The sequence below is a fragment of the Hydra viridissima genome, unplaced genomic scaffold (assembly GCF_058129835.1).
Source record: "Hydra viridissima isolate aposymbiotic clone 2 unplaced genomic scaffold, HvirCarnegie_v1 scaffold_13, whole genome shotgun sequence".
Classification (NCBI taxonomy): domain Eukaryota; kingdom Metazoa; phylum Cnidaria; class Hydrozoa; order Anthoathecata; family Hydridae; genus Hydra; species Hydra viridissima.
In genome coordinates, this window is record NW_028324312.1 from 11,630,673 (window position 1) to 11,651,096 (window position 20,424).

Here is a 20,424-nt window from a genome sequence, read left to right on the forward strand (position 1 = left end):
AATGTCCGTTTTAACTAATGATACATAAAACATCAAAGCATGTATGCTTATTGTAAACGCTGGATTAACCGATCTAGAGGGCAAAAACTCAATTTCCCGGAAAAAGAATAAAATTTCGAATTAGCGGCACGACCCTCGCATCGAACCTGAGACGATTTACGAATGCTTTTTTCACATTACAGTAAAGCTACAAAAGCTTATTTTCAATAAAGATTTTAGTAATAACCAAAAGAATTTGTCAATGATTAAAACTGAAGCTAAGCTTTATCAATATTTGTTTATTTGTCTGCAACTTAACGTTAATTTGCCGATGCAAACAACCAAGTTTTGTTCAATTTTATCTTTAAAAGTTTTTAAAACTGAAAATCTCTTTATAATTAGTTCAACAGTTTGTCAAGAAGAAACCAGTTGACAACTTGAATACTTTGATTAAAAAATACTAATTGATCAACTTTTAAACATTTTTTACTTACAGCAGTATGTCATAGTTATTTTGTGATGAAGAAGACAGTTTGATTTTGTTTGCATTTTATTATATATTTGTATAAATTGATAAAAAATCATAATACAACTTAATTTGTAAATAAATGATGGTGTTAAATTCTGTAGGGGAAGTTGTGTGGAGAACTGGAACACCCAATGTAGCTGCTCATTTTTTCAGTCATTCAAATTTGGCTGAAAAAATATCTTTAAGTAATAGTCAAAGACTGCAGATATTGGTTTACAAAATTTTGCTTGGGTAAAAAAATGAACAGCTGTATGGTATGTCTCTGCTCTTCCCTATAGTTTCTGAAGTATGTTAACATAAATCAGGTTGTTTTCCAGAATTTTTATCCTTACAGCAAATTAGTGTAATTGATTACCTTGCATGCTAAAAGTACTTAAGTCACATAACTGTTTTAAGAAAATCTAAATTGAAAAAACTTTATTCAGTGAAAATTATTTTGTAAAAAAAATTGATTAGTATAGGTGTGTGGTATGTTTTTTTGCTGTTAATATTTAGTTTATAGAGAAAAATATAAAATTGATGAAATGACACCCATTACATTCAGGATTATTTGCAAACACGGCGTATTACAAATTTTAGTATGAAACTTGGCATTGTTTCAAAACTAAACGTGGAAATGTAATATGAATAAAGTAAATCAACAAAGTTATCATGTTTATATGGAAAAAAAAAGGTTCAGGTTATCTATAATGATTATATAGGATATATGTTGGATAACCCTTTCATAAAGCACTGTTTTGCTTTGTTTTGATGAGAATATGACATTAAGCACATTTAGCAATAAGGTCTTCAGTTGGTATTTCCTCCTCTCTCAGCCTTAGTATAACTGGCTATTTTCCCTCTGTTCCCCTCCCCCCCCTGTATCTCATTGAATCATTTGATTAGTTAATTTGCATTTCATTTTAACAATTGCAAAAATCATAAGAACAAGGTATTCTTTTTTGTCTTAAAAAATGTTTTTTTCTTAATTATTGAGGTCCATGTATTATTTTAACAGGAAATTTAAAAATGAATTTTGTTAATGTGTGCAGCTTTAATTAGACTAGTCTATTATTATATATTAATATTATTATATTGTTATTTAATGTTTTTTTGTTTATAAAAGGAAAATGTTGCTGTGCAGCAAATGCGTCCCTCCAGGCGTAAAGCTCAGAATTCTTCACTTGAAAATGATAATTCATACAAAAAGAATTACCACAGTTACAGGAAGGATAGGAAGTTACACAAAACAGATGATGAAAATGAAATTAATAAAGGGGTATGATACATCTTGAAAGCTGACTGCTGTAAATAAAACAGTCAAGTTTTTACTTGAAAAAGCCCATAAACAAAACAGCTCATCTACTACAAAGAAGAAGAAAAAAAAATGTAGATGAAGATTTCGTTTATAATGACCAAGGATCATCACTAAGGAGACATTTTATTGATGGAAGAGAAATGAGTTCATGTTAAGAAGAAGTTTTTCTGGATTCAACAGGTATGCTCTTTGAATTGTATTATTGTAATTTGGAATGGATCCTTTACAGAAATTCAATTCCTTGGTATTAAGAAGGTTTTACCTAATTACTTGGAATGCTATATACTCTCAAAAAATTTTTACTTTAAGCTTACTTCAAGAACCTGACTTAAGCAAGTGTTAGTTTTTATAAGATTGCCAATTACCTGATTAAGTTTTACCAGATAGCATCAATTTCAATAGGCAATTGATACTTTTGTTTTCCAACTTAATTTAATGCCTCACGTAGTATAATTTTTAACAACTGATATCTCTCAGTTCTATCTAATCTCAGTTAAATTGCTGAGTCACTTATTGTAGTTATAAGCTTTAACTTAAGATTCAAAACTGTAAAGACGCCATGTTTTAAGAATTCAAAATAACTGAAAACAGTGTTTAAACTTATTGGCTCTTCTTAAATTAATCAACATGCTGTGGACTAGAGCTGCATTACACCTCATAAAACAATCATTTGGACATATACACTTTTGAAAAAGACAAGGATTCAGAATTTGTCAAAATTGTTGTAAAAATCTTGTTAGCCTGTTTTATTTATTTTTCCATATTGCACAAGCAGAGCACTTGATAAATAAGTTGGTTCAATTTGTGTTTTTGTTCTCTTGATTATTTGAGAAATAATGCTTCACCAAACATCACTGGTTACTCAAAAAGTACTTTGATGAAATACTCTCATTAAGTACACATTCGAGAATATTACTGTGATTTATTAGATAATTGCAACTTTAGTAGACTCTAAACAATTCTATAAAGCTTTCTTTAGTTTGATAATAAAAGTTTGATGGAAAGTAAACACAAGTGGTAAAAGTACACAGAAAAGTTGAATGAACAAAAAATTAGTACTTTGGCTCCTTGTTTGTAATTGCCTGCTCACCCAATTGTTTAAGATTTAGGATAGTCTGTGTAATTGCCTGTTTGATGGCGTTATGGGATGTGATAATATCTTCCTAATCCAAGTTAATATTTTTAAGCTTTTATTTCATTTAATTGTTTGATAATTTAATCGTTTGTAAAAGTAATTGTTTGTAAGTTTATTCATTTGTAAGTGATAAGGCAATTGGTAGGACCACAATTAATTGATCTAACATCCAAACTGTGGATTTTACCTTGAGTGTTGTTTTTTGTTATTATCACTATTATTATTATTATTGTTGTTGCTATTATTATTATTATTGTTATTTTTATTTTTATTATCATTATTATTATTATTTATAATATTTTTATTATTATTTTTATTATTTTTATTATTATTATTATTACTATTGTTATTATTATTATGAATATTATTATTGTGTTATTATTATTATCATTGTTATTATGTTTATTATTATTATTACTATTTCTTTAAATATTATTATTATTATTATTATTATTATTATTATTATTATTATTATTAATATAATAATTATTATTATTATTGTTGTTGTTATTATTATTAATACTGTTATTATTTTTTTTATTAGTATTACTATTATTATTATTATTTATATTATTATTGTTATTATTATTATTATTATTATTATTATTATTATTATTATTATTATTATTATTATTATTATTTTTATTATTATTATTATTATTATGATTGTTATTATTATTATTGTTATTATTATTATTGTTATTATTATTATTGTTATTATTATTATTGTTATTATTATTATTGTTATTATTATTATTATTATTATTATTATTATTATTATTATTATTATTATTATTATTATTAATATTGTTATGAGTATTATTATGAATATTATTATTGTTATTGCTATTGTTATTATTATGAATATTATTATTGTTATTATTATTATTATCATTATTATTATGTTCATTATTATTATTGCTATTTTTTTTTATATTATTATTATCATTATTATTATTGTTATTATTTTTTATTATTATTATTATTATTATTATTATTATTATTATTATTATTATTATTATTATTGTTATTATTATTATTATTATTATTATTATTAAAATTATTATTACTGTTATTTTTATTACTATTATTATTTTTATTATTATTATTATTACTATTAATATTATTATTTATATTATTATTATTATTGTTTTTATCATTATTACTCTTCTTCTTATTATTATTATTACTATTACTATCATTTTAATTATTATTATTATTATTATTATTATTATTATTATTATTATTATTATTATTATTATTATTATTATTATTATCATTATTATTATTATTATTATTATTATTATTATTATTATTGTTCTTATTAACATTATTATGAATATTATTATTTTTATTATTATTGTTATTGCTATTGTGATTATTATTATGAATATTATTATTGTTATTATTATTATTATTATCATTATTATTATGTTCATTATTATTATTGTTATTTTTATTTATATTGTTATTATTATTATTGTTATTATTATTATTATTATTATTATTTTTATTATTATTATTACTATTATTATTATTAATATTATTATTACTGTTATTTTTATTACTATTATTATTTTTATTATTATTGTTTTTACTATTATTATTATTTATATTATTATTATTATTATTGTTTTTATCATTATTACTCTTCTTCTTCTTCTTATTATTATTACTATTACTATCATTTTAATTATTATTATTATTATTGTTATTATTATTATTATTATTATTATTATTATTATTATTATTATTATTACTATTATTATTATTATTATTATTATTATTATTATTATGATTATTACTATTATTATTATTATTATGATTATTGTTATCATTAATGTTATTGTTTTTTATATTATTATTATTATTATTATTTATATTGTTATTATTACTATTAAATAATAATGATTGTAGCAATATTGATAATTATATCAATATTGCTACTTAAATGTTTTTATTGCAAGTGTTTTTCTTGTTGTTGCTATTATTTCAGTTATTGTTTTTGTTGTTACTATTATTGTTGCTTTTATTATTGATTGACTTACATGGGCTCATACTTTATGTAAAATATTTCAGTGATGTTGATAAAGATCAACATCAATTTCTGCTTTAATACTATAAAATTTAAATTTGTTTTCTTTTTTAGAAAAAGAAAATTAGGATGAAATATGTGACATCTTATTGTTCTCCTTCACATAAGGTTTCTTATAATGGTTCTCCACCACCCAAAAAAAGGATAAAAATATATTCCAAGGTGAAAGTGAAGAGTTGCTACATTTATTAAATAAAGAAGAGCTGAAATCATCTAAAAAAAATAACTGTAAAAACACATTAAACAATCGGAATGTTAAATTTAAATGTAAAACAAACATATCAAATAAACAAAACCTGAAATCTAACTGTGAGTTTTCTGTGGAAGAGAAAGTGGAAAAACCCTTTTGAACATCATAGTTTTGGAAAAATCACACTGGCAATATCAAATTGAAATCTCTAAAGATTGGTGGAAAGCTTTGCTTTGTTGACTTTAACAATTGTCTGGTGACATTTTGTGGGGATTGCACAAATTGTAAAAACTCTGAAGATTGCATGAAATGTAAACACTGCAAGTATTAAAGAAGATTGCATGAAATGTAAACACTGCAAGTAAGTATTGCATAAAAAAGAAAGATCATACTCACTGGAGTGAGTATGATCTTTCTTTTTTATGCAATTACTTTTAAAAATTTTCTTTTTTAACTAGTTGTAAAAACTTGTAAATTTTTTAACATTTATATAGGAATGCTATAAGATATATTCCTTGTTAGTAAGTATTGTAATGTTGGTTAGGGTTATAATTTAGCTTAAAGATTTTATGATGTCATGTGGTTAAGCATTCATCTACTGTGAATTTAATATGTCCTTGATAGTTGATTGGTTTAAGCTGGTTTTATTTTATGTAAGTTGTTTTGCAATGTTTTTATTTGTCATTTTGATTAGTAAAATTATTTCTATTTCAATTTTTTTTTATAGCACTTGAAGATGCTTGTATCCCATTATTGGTAAAGAGATAGTAGTAAATAAGAAATTACCCAAAAGAAATGGAGGTATTTGAAAATTGAACTTTTAACTTGTACTGTAAATCCTTGCAGTACACACCTGTCCGAGAGCCTCAAAACATAAAAGCCATGCTCAAAAAATAAAGCTAATTGCATTTGGTAGCCCATACATCCATGTTTCAAATAATAAAAAAATTTAAATCATCTGCCTACGTCCAAGGAAAAAAAATGAGATTGAATTTTCTCATGCTATCAGCTCCTTTCCTTAAGGCATAAGGAAGAAAAGATGATACTTATTTATGAATAACTATAAAATTTGATAGATAATCACTAGAAAAAAAAGAAAATTTGATAAATAATAACCATATAAAATAAACAAAATGAAACCAGATTGCTTTTATTGTTTATCCATTTTAAATTGTATAACCCTAAGGGTATCTTTATCTGCTAATTTGCTTTCTTTTAAAAGTGAAGTGTTTTAAATGTTTTTTTAAGCCCATATTTTTTTATTAGTTGCTGACAATAAAATAAGTGCTTTATCAAATGAAAACAAAAACAAGTACTTTTTGTAATTTTAACTTTGCTTAGACTGTTTCAAAATGCCCAAATCTCACGAAGAGTGTAGAAAAACAGTGTGTGTTGTATGTATGAAAAAGTGCAATTCACCAACTTCTGGTGTAGCCTTGAGAGATTCAAAAACATTTTTTCAGCAGACATTGACTTTTTGGACTCTAGAGTTCCAACTGGAATGTGTGGAACGTGTAGAAATCAACTTAGAAGGGTTGAAAGAGGAGTATCTGTCAGGCTGCCTACTCTTTACAATTTTCAAACTATCAATGTCAAACTATCAATGAAAAACATCCTTTGGATAATTCTACAATTTCAAATCCCACAAATCTCCTGAAAAGATGTTTAGGTTGTTTGTCATCACTAGGGAAAGGCTTACCTCATAAATGCAACTCTACTTCTTTGAATTTAAACCTTAGAGAAATTTCAACAGAAAACAAAAAAGTTTTTGAATAGATAGCCTCTGCAACTATCAAAGGTTAAGAACCATCTCCAGGTGGGACAATCAGGCTGTCAGTGACTGAGGAAGGTTGTCCATTACCTGTTACCCTCGCGGTAACTTAAACTTTCTATCTTTCCTGTTTTTAATGGTCCCATTTTGTCTGTTCTAAGATTACATTTCATAAAAAACTTTTTTAAAATTTGACTTTAGGAGCATCATGTTCAAAAGTCAACAACTGCAGAAATGTTAAGTGCCCAAGACCTGGTGCAAATTCAGCAAGCTACAGGCATGTCTAATATTGGAGTCAAAAAACTCTTCTTGAGCCAAACTATCAAGCAAATTTTCAATAAGCAGGGTTGCAGCTTGTAAATTTTTTTACAAAAACTGCAATTGCATCATCAGGCAAAAAAATCCCACACAAAGAGTACACAGTTGTTCACTGCAAAAATCTCTCTGACTTTCTATCAGAAATTTCACTTAAGTGACAACTTCAAGCAGGTCATCTCATAAAAGTTGGTATTGATGGAGGTTGAGGCTTCCTAAAGCTTACAGTAAGTCTTCAAAGAAGGAATGATGAAGATGATTCAAGCAGTCCACATTAAAAAAATTGTCACCTCACAAGCTCTTAAAGACAGTGGAGTTAAAAAGCAATTTCTAATTGCAGTTGCAGAGGATCTACATGAGAATTACAGCAACATCAAAACTTTATTGAGCTTGTTCAACCTGAAAATGTAGACTTTGTGGTTTCTTGCGACTTGAAAGTTGCTAACATTTTATGTGGTTTGAAATGTCACTCTAGCTCACATCCATGCCTGTGATAGTGAAGCAAATAACTTAGCTGAAAAAGGTGCGCTCAGGACGCTGTTTGGTCTTCAAAGTTGTTACACAGACTTTCTTTCAAAAGGTGGTGACATTAATAGGGCAAAGTTTTTCAACAATGTTGTCCATAAACCGCTTCTAAAAGCTGATCCAAGCAAATTCATTTCCCAACTAATTCCCCCAATAGAACTTCATCTGCTTATTGGGATAGTAAATCACTTGTTCAAAGCACTAAAAGAAGCATTGGCAGAAGCAGATGAGTGGCCAAAAAGACTCAACATCACAATCCAACCATATTATGACGGACAATTTGCTGGTAATGACTGCCAAAAACTCCTGAAAAGTATTGAAGTGATAGATCAGCTCTTTGAGAACCTAGATTCATCAGTTTTGGCCATCATTGATGCATTCAAAAAATTCAGTGCTGTTGTTATAGCCTGCTTTGGAAACGTCTACGACAAGGAATATGAAAAAAAAATGGAAGAATTTTGGACATCTTTTTTAAGTCTAGGATTTTAAGCGTGACTCCAAAAGTGTACATTTTTTTTTTCACATTGATGATTTTATCAGAATGAAGAAAAAATCCCTTGGTCCTTCAGTGAACAATCTTTAGAAGCTCTTCATCACGATTTTTCTGTTCCGTGGCAAAGATACAAACATTCAAAGTTACATCCATAATATGGAAATTGGCTTGAAAGATGTGTGGTTGAATACAATAGCAAGCACATCTAGGTGAAATATGTCTGTTGCATCTTTAATGAACATTGAAACCTTGCTACTTTAGAATAAGTGTTTGTGACAAAAAATAATCAACTGAGAAAATACCAATGGATTTATTTAAACTGATTCAAAAATTTATTTATGAGATTAAATCTTTTTAAATATTTATTTGTTTAACCTGTGTGTAATTGTAATTTATTAAAAAAAAACCCACAGTAAATAAAACCTATAATATATAGAATTTTGAAACAGCCTTTTCCAAAGTTTAATTATAGACACTACTTTAATAGTTTTTTTCTTTTGCGACAGTGTTTTAAGTTTAGAAATGATTCAAATTCAATGAAATAATGGTGATCAAAGAAATCTTTTTCATTTAATGAAAGGTCAAAATGATTGACAAGTTCAAAGTCACAATGATTTCCTACACATTGACTGATGGCTTAATTTTTTATTTTTAAAGCCTCTATCTATAGACTATGCATATCAATAATAGTAATATAAGTTTTATTATTTATTTCTTATTTTTGAATATGTCTTTTGTGGTTTAAGGCTCTCCGGGCGATAAAGCAAGGAACAAAAAAATCCAAAAAATCAAATTCATTTTTTTTCCTTGGAGGTAGGCAGATGATTTCAATTTTTTTTTTTTGAAATATGGATGTATGCGCTACCAAACCCAATTGGTTTTATTTTTTGAGCATGACTTTTATGTTTTGAGGCTCTCAGGGCAGGCGTGAGTTTATTGATATAATTTATCTATTTAAAATGTTAAGATATATCTAATAAATATCTTGAGACTTCAAATAAATAATTAGAAATATACAATAAATATTAGTTAACAAGCAGTTGAATAATATTTTATGATTAGACTTTGTTGCTTAACTATTTTAGTTTATTCTATAGTTCTCTTGAATTTTTTATAAGGAAATTCTGAAAAACACATATTGACCAAGTTGAAAACTCCACCAGCACCAGTGGCAAAAAAAGACATTTCTGAACAAAGTGTTGTTGAAGAAAGTAATGCAAGTGTTAGTAATCTCTCTCCAACTAACGCCATGCAACATACCTTTACATCTGGTGATACCACACACCATAGTTTTGTAGCAGAGAACACAGATAAGCTTTCAAGACCCTCATTCAAAGAGCTATACAATAATACTGAGGTCTTTACTTGTTCCCCTATCAAGCCAAAACTTCGAAGTACCATGAATGAAATTACTAAACAACCAAGAGAAACTAATGAACACCTGCCTTGTGTTGAGTATGGCTTGGATAACTTATTTAGAATTCCATGGCCAAATGATAACAAAGAAGATGCAGCATGGATTTCAGGATATCATTTATGTCTGACTACATCGTTTGATTTAAATATTAAAAACTTGTGTTTTCTTTGTGGAAGTGCAAGAAAGGAGCATGTAGGTTTTAGAAATCTCTTAAAAAATGAGCAACTTTTAAAATAATATTTAGTAATGAAATAAAGATTTCTAATTCAATTCAATATTTTTATTAAAATTAATTCAAAATTTTAAAAGTTTCTTTCAAATTTTTCTAAGTAAATTTTTTATTTAAATTTTACTGAATACCCTGAAGAACTTACTCCTCTAATTGAAAAAAGAAAAAAAACAAACAAAATTCTATTTTTAGATGATTATATGTTCGTTTTGTTGTGAGTCCTTCCATACATTTTGTCTTGATGTTGAACCAATTTATGAAAAAGACTGGTTTTGTGATCGATGTAAGTGTTGTACTGTTTCCGGAATGAAAAAAAGCTTGTTAATGTGTGACACATGTCATGACTGCTACCATGCTGAATGCCTTGGGGCATTTTATCAATGTGAAACTGAAGGAGAAGACGAGATCTGGGTAATAGTTTATATAGTTATTTAGTTCATTTTATCTTTAATGAAAAGTTTGAGTTTTGAGTTTTTAATCCTTCATTCAGATTCCTAATAATTATTTCTTTTCAGGCTTGTGGTAAATGTGTTAAGTGTATAAAATGCAACAGAAGAACTCCTGATGATGTGAGTTAGTTCAACTTATAAACTCTGTTGGTGGCTGATCCTTGCTTTTTTTTAAAAAAATTTTAAATTTATTTTTTTTAATTTTTTATTGATTTAAATTTTGTTACAACAAATACAGTTGAAGTTGTTAATTAATAAAATGAGTTTTTGAATTTTTTTAAAAAATTTCAGTTTATGAAAAAGAATTAGGCCTTAAATCTCCAAAATTATTTTTCCAACCATAAAATTATAATTTGACAACCAATTTCATGAAGACAAAGTATATGTTCAGCTTTGTTTGTTACGACATCAATGAAGCAACATAAAAGCTTTTCTGCTATTTTAATGTTAAAATACACTTAAAAATTTACATTGTTTTAATAAAAAGGTTTTATCTTAGAGTAAGTCATCAAGATGGACGCAAAATTTCACCATTTGTGAAAAATGTCTTTATAACTGTGTGCATGGAAATTATTGTCCAATTTGTTTTGTATTGTATAATGAAGATGACAATTCATTAAAAATGATGTACTGTACAAAATGTGAAGCTTGGATTCATATTGAGTGTGAAGGAATAACAGAAGATGATTATGAAATACTGGCAGAGCTTCCAGACAATATTCCGTATTTGTGTAAATTGTGTATGGGGGGTTACAAAGAAAATCAAAAATGGTTTGCTGCAGTCAGAAATGAACTTAACAATGGCTTTTTAAAGGTAAAAAAATAGTTCAAAAATTTTTTATGTTATTGTTTATAAAAATTTGTTTCAAATTTAAATCATGTGCTGTTTAATTTGTTTTGTTTCAGCTATTTTTAAAAATTTATTTCTTTACTTTTGCTGATGGTAAGAGGATTTTCTGATTTATAAAAAATATTTTGCTGTTATCAATGGATGTAAAATTTCAAAACTGCTCTGTTTGTCAAGTTTTAATGTTTTTTTTTTAGGTCTATTCAAGGTCAACGAATTATTTGAACAGTAAGTTAAGACATTTGTAATTAGAATAAATGTTTTTTTATAAGTACTTGAAAGATGTCTTCCCTTGGCATTCAGCTGATAAATCAGTTAGGGCAATAGTTTCAAGCACAGAATCCAACCAAGACCATGATTTTCTTAAAAGGTATTTCATTTTTCTTTCTTATTTTAGTTAAAAATATTAATTGCAAAATATTCAACTACTCTAGTAATTTTAAATTCTTTACTCTGATTTCATCGACCAACACAAAGAAATTATGGCAGGTTGATTATTTTATTTTGTGTATTTAGCTGCTCATCCTCTTGTTAGGATATTAGTAAATTCTTATTTTGGAATATTCATTTTAATACAATTACCAATAAAATTACAAATTACAAATACCGATAAAATTAATTCAAGGGATTAAACATAAGTACTTGTTTTGAATTATTTTTATTGGTATTAATTTTACTCATATTAAAAAGCTGGTTTACGTAAAAAATGAAACTTGTAAATAGTTTGTTTGAGATTAAGCTACTACATTTCAATTACTTTTCTTTTTTTTTCTCTTTCAGGCAATCAGAATTTAACTGTACATTATTAAAGAATGACTACACTCATGTTGCTTCAAACTATGGTGACCACACCTATTCTGTTGCTTCAAAACACAGAAAAGGTTGTGATGAATCAAAAGAGGATTCGATTGATCATAATGCAATTGTATGTTCATTGTTATGATATATTTGTTAATATTTTGTTAATATTATATTTTATTAGTGTATTTATATATAATATAGTTATATATTTTACTTATAAATAGTTATTATCATTCACTTATAAATAGCTAGTATTATTCACTTATAAATAGTTATTCACTTATCGTTCTTTTAATTCTCAAAAAGGGATAAAATGTTGCCAGCTAAAATTGTGTAATGAATGATTGTAATGGTGTCGTTCTAGAAAATATAACAGTAAATATTGGAAAATTGTTGTTTGAAAAAGTTTTTTATTCATGTTTTATAATCTTCAAGTATTTACTCATGGCCAGAATTTCTGTCAAGGTGGATAGTCATCCTAGTCTGATATGACAGCCTTTCTTATATTTTAAACACTTAAAACTTTTAGGGAATTGAAAAAAAAATTTTTCTGACCAATAAAATCATTATTTGTGCTTTTTCAATATTTTAAGACTACTTACCACAATAAATACAATAAAAGTAACTCATGTAACAGATTTGATTAAATTTAAAAAAAAATGTTTTGTTGCAATCAGCAAAATTAATAAGGTATTTGAATATTTTTCTTAAAGAATTATCAAAGGAATCTTTTGCATAAGTTACAAAAGATTCAAATAGTTCTTTTGATGCTGTGATGACTTTTATTTTAAATGTCATCATAGCATCAAAAGAACTATTTGAATATTTTGTAACTTATGCAAAAACTTTTACTTTTTTTTTTTTAAATGAGTTTTAATAAAATTAAAATGTATTACTAATATAAGTTGTAATAAAACAGTTAAGAAAGTAATAAAACCAACATATCACAGCATTTTAAACACATAAAGTTACCTATTAAGCCATAGCAGAATAAAAAAAGTTGTTTAGAATGATTAGAAGAATTAGATTGTTAATGATTTAGCTTCATGAATCTGTATGCAATGCAATGCAACGCAAAGCAATGCAATGCAATTCAATGCAATCCAATACAATTCAATAGAATCCAATGCAATTCAATCCAATGTAATGTAATATAATTTAATGTAATTTAATGTAGTGTAATGTAATATATGTATGTAATCTAGTTATAACATGTATGTATATAATGTATTTATATGTATATATATAATTATATATGGTTAAATTTATTACTACAACAGCATAATTAAAAATTCAAATGAGTGACAGTAAAATTTTGGTGAGGTTTAATAATGGTTAATGGCTATTTTTCATGGAAGTGGTTGGTAAAATAGTTAAAATTGATGAAAAAATGACTGGAGAAATTTCTTATAAGATTTATAAGATTTTTTTAAATTGAAATTTATAATTGTTTTTGTTGATAACACTATGTAACAAATTTTTACTTTTGTTTTTTCTTTGGGTTGAAAGTGTGTTTTCCCATTTTGCTGAAAACAAATAGAAAGTATGCTGTTGTTCCACAAAAACTCTGCTTCTGTGACCAGGCCAATAGTATCTTGAAACTTGTGTGTTTTTAACAGTTCTTTTGTTTTGTATTGAACACTGAGCATTCTTTTGGAATATTCCTGAACTACTCAAGTTTTGCTAAAGGTCTGAGAGTTTTCCAGAAAATTCTAGAACGTTCAAGAAAACTTTAGAACGTTCCAGAAATTTTTTAGACTGTTTTTGAGCTGTCTAAAAGTGGTTACACAAATATAAAAGCACAGGTGGCTCAACTCACATTTCAGTTTGTATTATTGTTAAATAAAGGTCTGTGTTATTGGTGAGTAATGAATCATATTTGAAGACCAATTCCTCATAGGCCTTCAAGGCGGTGCTTTTTTTCCTTGGGCTCTGGAACAGCTGTGATACTAAGGCGCACAATCACAAGAATTGGTCACAACTGACTGAGTTTTCTGTGAACAAGAGTAATGTGTAGTGGGAGCTGCTAATAGAACCTCGGAATGTGCCTATGCCACCACTGCACATCAAGTTAGGCCTCATCAAGCAATTTATCACTGCTCTTGACAAGGAGTCAGCACCTTTTAAGTGCCTCTAAGATCTTTTTCTAAAGCTGATCAAGGCTATGGCTAGAGCAATTATCTTTTTTGGACCACAGATCAAGAAGATCATAGAATGTAATGAGTTTGCGAAACTCCTGAACAGAACAGAGAAAGCAGCTTGGAACAGTTTTGTTGCAGTTGTTCATGGCTTCTTGAGTAATTGCAAGGCTGAAAACTATGTAAAGTTGGTTCAGATTCTCATAAAGACTTATGCCATAATTATGCCTGTCATGTTGTCATTTTTTTCATTTTTTTATTGGTCTTTTTGTAGTGTTTTTTTTTTTTCCAATTTTTTTCAATTATGAAAATTAAAAAAAAAGAAAGAAAATAAATGAAATTACAATAAAAAATAAAAAGATAAAAAAAATGACAACTTGACACCCTGTTTTCATTTTTTTTTTATTGTTGTGTCATTTATTTTCTGGGATGCAGAATGTTATTCAAGTCCATATCCTTGATGCTCATCTTGATAAATTCAAGGAGAGCATGGGAGCTTATTCAGAGTAGCAAGGTGAGCGCTTTGATCAAGATATATCTAACTTTGAGCGTTGTTATCAAGGACAGTGTAAGGAAAACATGACAAGGGGGATTACATTTGGGGGGGGGGGGGTACACTGTGAAAGTGATCTACAGAACACTTGCAAGTGTAGAAAGTTTGAAGCTTTTTGAGAGATATTTGTGTACTCAATATATGATTGTTCTTTCATACTACTTAATTTTTCTAGTTCTGTCTTAATAAAAACAATTTTTCTCTGTGCTTCATAAAATCAAAACTTGTGCTCAATGTAGTCATTTTTCCACAATCTTTATATATAAGAAATTGAATTATAATAGCTTAAATCCAAGGACATAAAAAATTTGTTACATAGTGTAATTACATTACTTTCCCACTCAACCAGAGTTTGTAATCAACTTTAAAAGTATCTAATAACTTATCTCAAGTTATGTGTGTTAAAAAATCAGACATGGGGAAACATCAAATTTGAGAGCTACTTTGGTCATAACTCAAAACTAAAACTTAAAAGTCAAGTTTTTAGAGTAAGTTTTGAAAATAAAAAAATCAATTTTAATAACTGTTTAACACTAAAAAGTTTCAGGTTATGCAGCGATGTTTGTTTTGCGGTGTCAATAGCAATGGTGATGTCTTTGGTGCAGGTCGACTTCTTTATTCTGGTGATAATGAATGGGTTCATGTGAACTGCACGCTGTGGTCCGCTGAAGTATATGAAGATGAAGAAGGAAGGCTTAAGCATGCCTACGAAGCTGTTAAGCGTGGAAATAAAATAGTATGAAAAAAGTTATTATTTCATTTTTTTAAAAAAAAGTAAAACACATTTGTTAATTGTATTTTATTTTTGAAATCAAGAAAAATTCATCAAATTTTTTTACGCAATATTTTTTTTTAGAAATGTGACTTATGTGATCAGTTTGGAGCGTCTGTTGGGTGTTGTTTTCAAAAATGCCCTAAAAGTTTTCACTTTCTCTGTGCTAAGTGAGTTTTAATTATAAACTAATTTGTTTTTACTCATAGTTTTAGTACAAAGGTATGATATGGTATTTTGCAATATATTGTATAATAATTATGTAATACTATTTTAAATTAATTTACCTTTTATTAAATTTTCTTCTGTGTACTTTAGTAATTTTAAAATAATACTTCATACAAAAAAATGCTTTAGGCAAAAGCAAGTGTTATTCTTAGACAACAAGAAAATATACTGCAACACACACAGCAACAAAGCTAATAAAAATGTAAGTTTGTTTAATTTACTATTCTCAAGTTATATATTTTCATCTATTTTAGTCTGATTTATTTCTGTATAATTTTCTACGAATTTTATACAAGTTTTTGTGTGCAGAATGATAGAGTTTTTGCATTAATCCTTATTTAAAAGTTTGTTTATAATACAAAAGTATCTGTTATTTCTGATAACAAATTTTTTAAAATTTGTTATCAGATTATTGTTATATTTGTTATCAGATAATTTGTTACGACTTTTGTCAAAGTATTTTAATAATCTTAATGATGGATTGGTTGACAATCCAATGAGTTTTGATCGTGACATTCAAATAGAACCGAAAAATTACAATAATGAAATTGTTGAAAACGATATTATAGTAAGTGAAGTAAATTGCATATTAAACAATGATATTATTTCAGATGATTATGCTGAGATAAAGCTTAAAAAGAGAAAAACCTCAGCTGAACAAAAAGAACCAAAAAAAATTGGCAAAAGAAATTACAGTGAAGTCCTTAAAAAGTTGTTAGATGAAAGTGAATGTGAAAAAGTTAAAAAATCTGAAACACAGTTAGTTTTTATTTTGAAGAATGACGAAGGATGGTTCAGAGAAAGTAATTCACTGGAAGGTAGTTTTAGGTTTATAGTTAATTAAAGGTTACAATTCTCTTTATCTTTTGATAATATTAAATATTGTAATTCGGTTTTCTTATAGAGATTTGGAAAGATTTACTTAAAGAAATTAACAATAAAAGGCTTGACCTCAATATGTCTCCAATAACGATTGAAAGTAGGTGTGTGTTTACTAATATTGATTTATAGATGAGTATAAAATTCTTTTTTTTTTTTCCTTAATCGAGAATTAAATTCAAGAATTTTCATGCAAATCCTTCAATCAAAATCCATCAATCAAAATGGCATTTATAGCTCAAATCACAAAAAATTAAAATGTATTCATTGTGGTTAGTAAAACAATTAAAATAGTTAATTGTATACTTAGCAAAGTTAAAAAAGCAAAATGAAATGTGCAATATCAAATGAACAAAAAGGGAGCAAAATACTCCACACTTCATACCCTTTTAAGCATGTAAAGTTTAAAAATAGAGATCGCTAAAACTACGCGTTAAATTCTGAAATATTTCACATTTGGTGTAAATTTGTCAACGTGCTTTAAGAATCTTGTAACTGCAGTGTTGAACAAAAATGAAGATGGATCAGTGTTGCATTAGTGTTGAACATTGATCTTTGTTGTTTTTTTTTTTAATATTTTCATTTTGGTTCACTATTTAAAATTAAAAAATTATGGAAAATCTGCATGAAAGTGTCGCTTTTTATGCAATCTGTATTTATCATTTATTTTTCGGTTTATATAATAATAATAATAATAATAATAATAATAATAATAATAATAATAATAATAATAATAATAATAATAATAATAATAATAATAATAATAATAATAATAATAATAATAATAATAATAATAATAATAATAACAATAATAATAATAATAATAATAATAATAATATAAATAATAATAATAATAAAAATAATAATAATAATAATAATAATAATAATATTAATAATAATAATAATTATTATTATTATTATTTCTGTTGTTGTTGTTGTTGTTGTTGTTGTTGTTGTTGTTGTTGTTGTTGTTGTTGTTGTTGTTGTTGTTGTTGTTGTTGTTATTAGTGATCTGCTTTCATTTTTTTAAGCAAATGATGTTTATGACTTTATTGGAGTCTCAAAAGATTTTATTTCTTATCTTGTGGAGCAACTATCTGGCGGCCACAAGTGTCGTACATATAAGTTCCAGTATCATCTGCCCTGTGTGGGAAAAGAAGATCAGGTAAATTTGAAAATTTTAAGCCATTGAATCCATAGTAATAATGAAACAGTTTTTATTCTGCATTTCGTCGTGTTTTTTTCCACTCACTTCATGTGTTTTTTTGCACTCACTTCATGTGTTTTTTGCACTCACTTCATGTGTTTTTTTGCACTCACTTCATGTGTTTTCCAGAAAAAAAGCGAAATTTAAATTTCACTGATTTACAACGAATTTTTATAAGAGTATTTTTATAAGGTACACGACAGTAACGTGTGACTTTTTATTTAGAAAAGCTGAAAAAGATATGTTTGCTTGGCTTGCCTCCCCCTATCGTCAGCCGCCTAAATCTTGTAATAACGATCCAGAAGAAGAATCTGTTTTTGGTCCACAAGAGCTACCTGTTACTATGAAATATTGGCTGTTAAAAAATCTAGCTAAAGATAACGTCGGTATATATAGGTGTGTTTAAATAATCTGTTAGATGTATTCATTACAAATAATCTATCCTATATGTATTACAAATGCACGTCAAGTGTTAAAAAATCCTTTTATGTGTTGTAGATCAAAGATACAAGGGAGAGGTTTGTTTTGCAAGAAAACGATCGAAGCAGGGAAAATGATCATTGAATACAGCGGCGAAAAGATTCGCTCGTCACTTACGGATCGACGCGAAAAATACTACGAAAAGAAGGTTTTTTTTAGTTTTATAACAAAACTAGTTTTACTAAATGAAAGTGGTTTGCAACTGTGTTCACTTTTTATGAAATTTTATGAAGCTTTTGTTAAATAAATAGGGGTATGGCTGCTACATGTTTCGAATCGATGACTCTGATGTTGTTGATGCAACAACTAAAGGCAACGCTGCTAGATTCATCAATCATTCTTGTGAGGTATAATTTCGATTAAGCTTTATTTGAGTGGAAGAAATGAACGTCGCCTCGCCATCGTTTCGCATCAAAAAATAATTTTCACTTTTTTTATTTTTCAGCCAAATTGCTTCTCGCGTATCATATCTATAGATGGTTGTAAAAAAATTATTATATTCGCTCAAAAAAGGTAAGTTTTATTTTCTTAAAAAAATAGAAAATTTTGTTTTACTACAAATTTGAAAGGAATTCATTTTTAAACGCAGGGTTACAGTCGGTGAGGAATTGACTTATGACTATAAGTTTGCGCTTGAGGATGACAAACTACCGTGCTTCTGCGGTGCAAAAAGGTGCCGCAAATATCTTAATTAGCGAATAAAAGACAAATGCGTAAGATTAATTTTTTAATTCTAGATTTTTATTTCTGTTCTTGATAAATTAAACTTTAAGTGAATTTTTAATTTATCAAGATTTTTTAGTTTTTTTTTAAAAATAACTTTAGTTACTTCCTAATCATATGAAAATTCTTTTCAGGTCCGAAAAAAAAACAACCTAAAAAGAAGAAATGCTGAAGATTTTAACAATAAATTTGGCTCTTTACGTTTTTTCTCTAGATATTTAATCTGTCTTATACTAATATAAATATTCATGAAAGCTCATAAAGATTATTTTAACATTTAAAACAGTTATGTTTTACGTCGTGTGGCTCGTACTCTTTCCAACTAAATTGCTATTTAGCAATAAAAATCAGTTTCAAATCAGCGTTGCCTTATGGGATTATGGAATATTAAATTGTGGAGAATGTACACTTTTTTTTGACCCAATGGAATTTTTTGGCATTTTGACACACAAAATTAAAAATTCTTAAAAAAATGTTTGTTTTGGGAAAAAAGTAAAAATTAAATTTTACTCCTCGTGATTTTTAAGGTTTTTTATTGGTGATTTTTAAGGTTGGTACCTACCAATAAGAAATAAAAATTGAAATAAGACAACGCACAACATGTTTTTATATTTTTTTCATTCAAAATAAGTTATTTAGAAATAATTAAATTAAATCAACTCTTTTTGCCTCGATTATTACTGAAATTATGATGTTTTAATGATAGATTGTAAACAAATTTTGGAAAAAAAGTTAAATTTCAATTTTACTTTTATTTTAAATTCTTACTTTTTTCCTTTTCTTTCGATTGGTTGAGTCTCTATATCGCCGTAAATTAAATCCAACTGAAGAGCAGCACTGGTCAATTTTGACGTCAACTTGTGAAAAAAAAAAAGATCTGATTTTGAGAAAAGGTTTTTTTAAAACTTTTCCTCTATCATTTGTTTATTCATTTTAACCTGATAACTATGAAAACCAACGTTTAACACCAACACAATCAAACAACAACATTTTAGCTTCGTTGTGCAAAAATTAAATAAGTTAATTTCGAGTAATTAACAATTAAAGGCTGCTGAAATTAATCGTGTTCAATCGATAAACAGTTTTCCTAAGAGTTTTTAGAAATTCCCTACGAATTTTTAATGCTCTAAGTTCCTAACGCTGTGTTACTTACTGGGTTGGCTTTAAAGCGAGGTTCAACAAAATGTATACTTTTGTTGGATATGGTATATTGTGAAGGTGGTGTAAGGGGAGGGGGGGGGGGGGGAGAAAGAAATTATAAACATAATCTTTAAGCTTTACTCAACGAATTCGTTCGACAAAAAGTGGAAGACACCCGAAACACTTGGTGGACATGTTGCATGTACAGTTGCATGAAACGTAAAACAGTGGG

General features: G+C 26.9%; 1 protein-coding gene across 1 annotated transcript; it reads left to right on the forward strand.

The window, feature by feature from the left end:
- Nucleotides 1–590: 590 nt before the first annotated feature.
- LOC149880533 (histone-lysine N-methyltransferase 2B-like) lies at nucleotides 591–19,335 on the forward strand. Its single transcript, XM_090070070.1, has 22 exons — nucleotides 591–719; nucleotides 1,614–1,766; nucleotides 5,720–5,742; nucleotides 5,962–6,026; nucleotides 9,448–9,938; nucleotides 10,168–10,386; nucleotides 10,491–10,544; nucleotides 10,924–11,238; nucleotides 11,538–11,641; nucleotides 12,052–12,196; nucleotides 15,305–15,499; nucleotides 15,620–15,705; nucleotides 15,893–15,969; nucleotides 16,195–16,581; nucleotides 16,668–16,742; nucleotides 17,674–17,807; nucleotides 18,028–18,245; nucleotides 18,348–18,477; nucleotides 18,581–18,676; nucleotides 18,775–18,842; nucleotides 18,919–19,042; nucleotides 19,187–19,335. The coding sequence occupies exons 1-21, from the start codon at nucleotides 591–593 to the stop codon at nucleotides 19,022–19,024; spliced, it is 3,270 nt and encodes a 1,089-aa protein (XP_089926196.1). The 3' UTR covers nucleotides 19,025–19,042; nucleotides 19,187–19,335.
- The last annotated feature ends 1,089 nt before the right edge of the window (nucleotides 19,336–20,424 follow it).

Excerpts from the sequence above, each read along its gene's own strand:
- LOC149880533 (XM_090070070.1), top strand. The coding sequence starts at position 591 with ATGGTGTTAAATTCTGTAGGGGAAGTTGTGTGGAGAACTGGAACACCC. Across the intron at positions 9,939-10,167 it reads GAAGTGCAAGAAAGGAGCAT|ATGATTATATGTTCGTTTTG; the intron begins GTAGGTTTTAGA and ends TTCTATTTTTAG. Across the intron at positions 15,500-15,619 it reads TTAAGCGTGGAAATAAAATA|AAATGTGACTTATGTGATCA; the intron begins GTATGAAAAAAG and ends ATTTTTTTTTAG.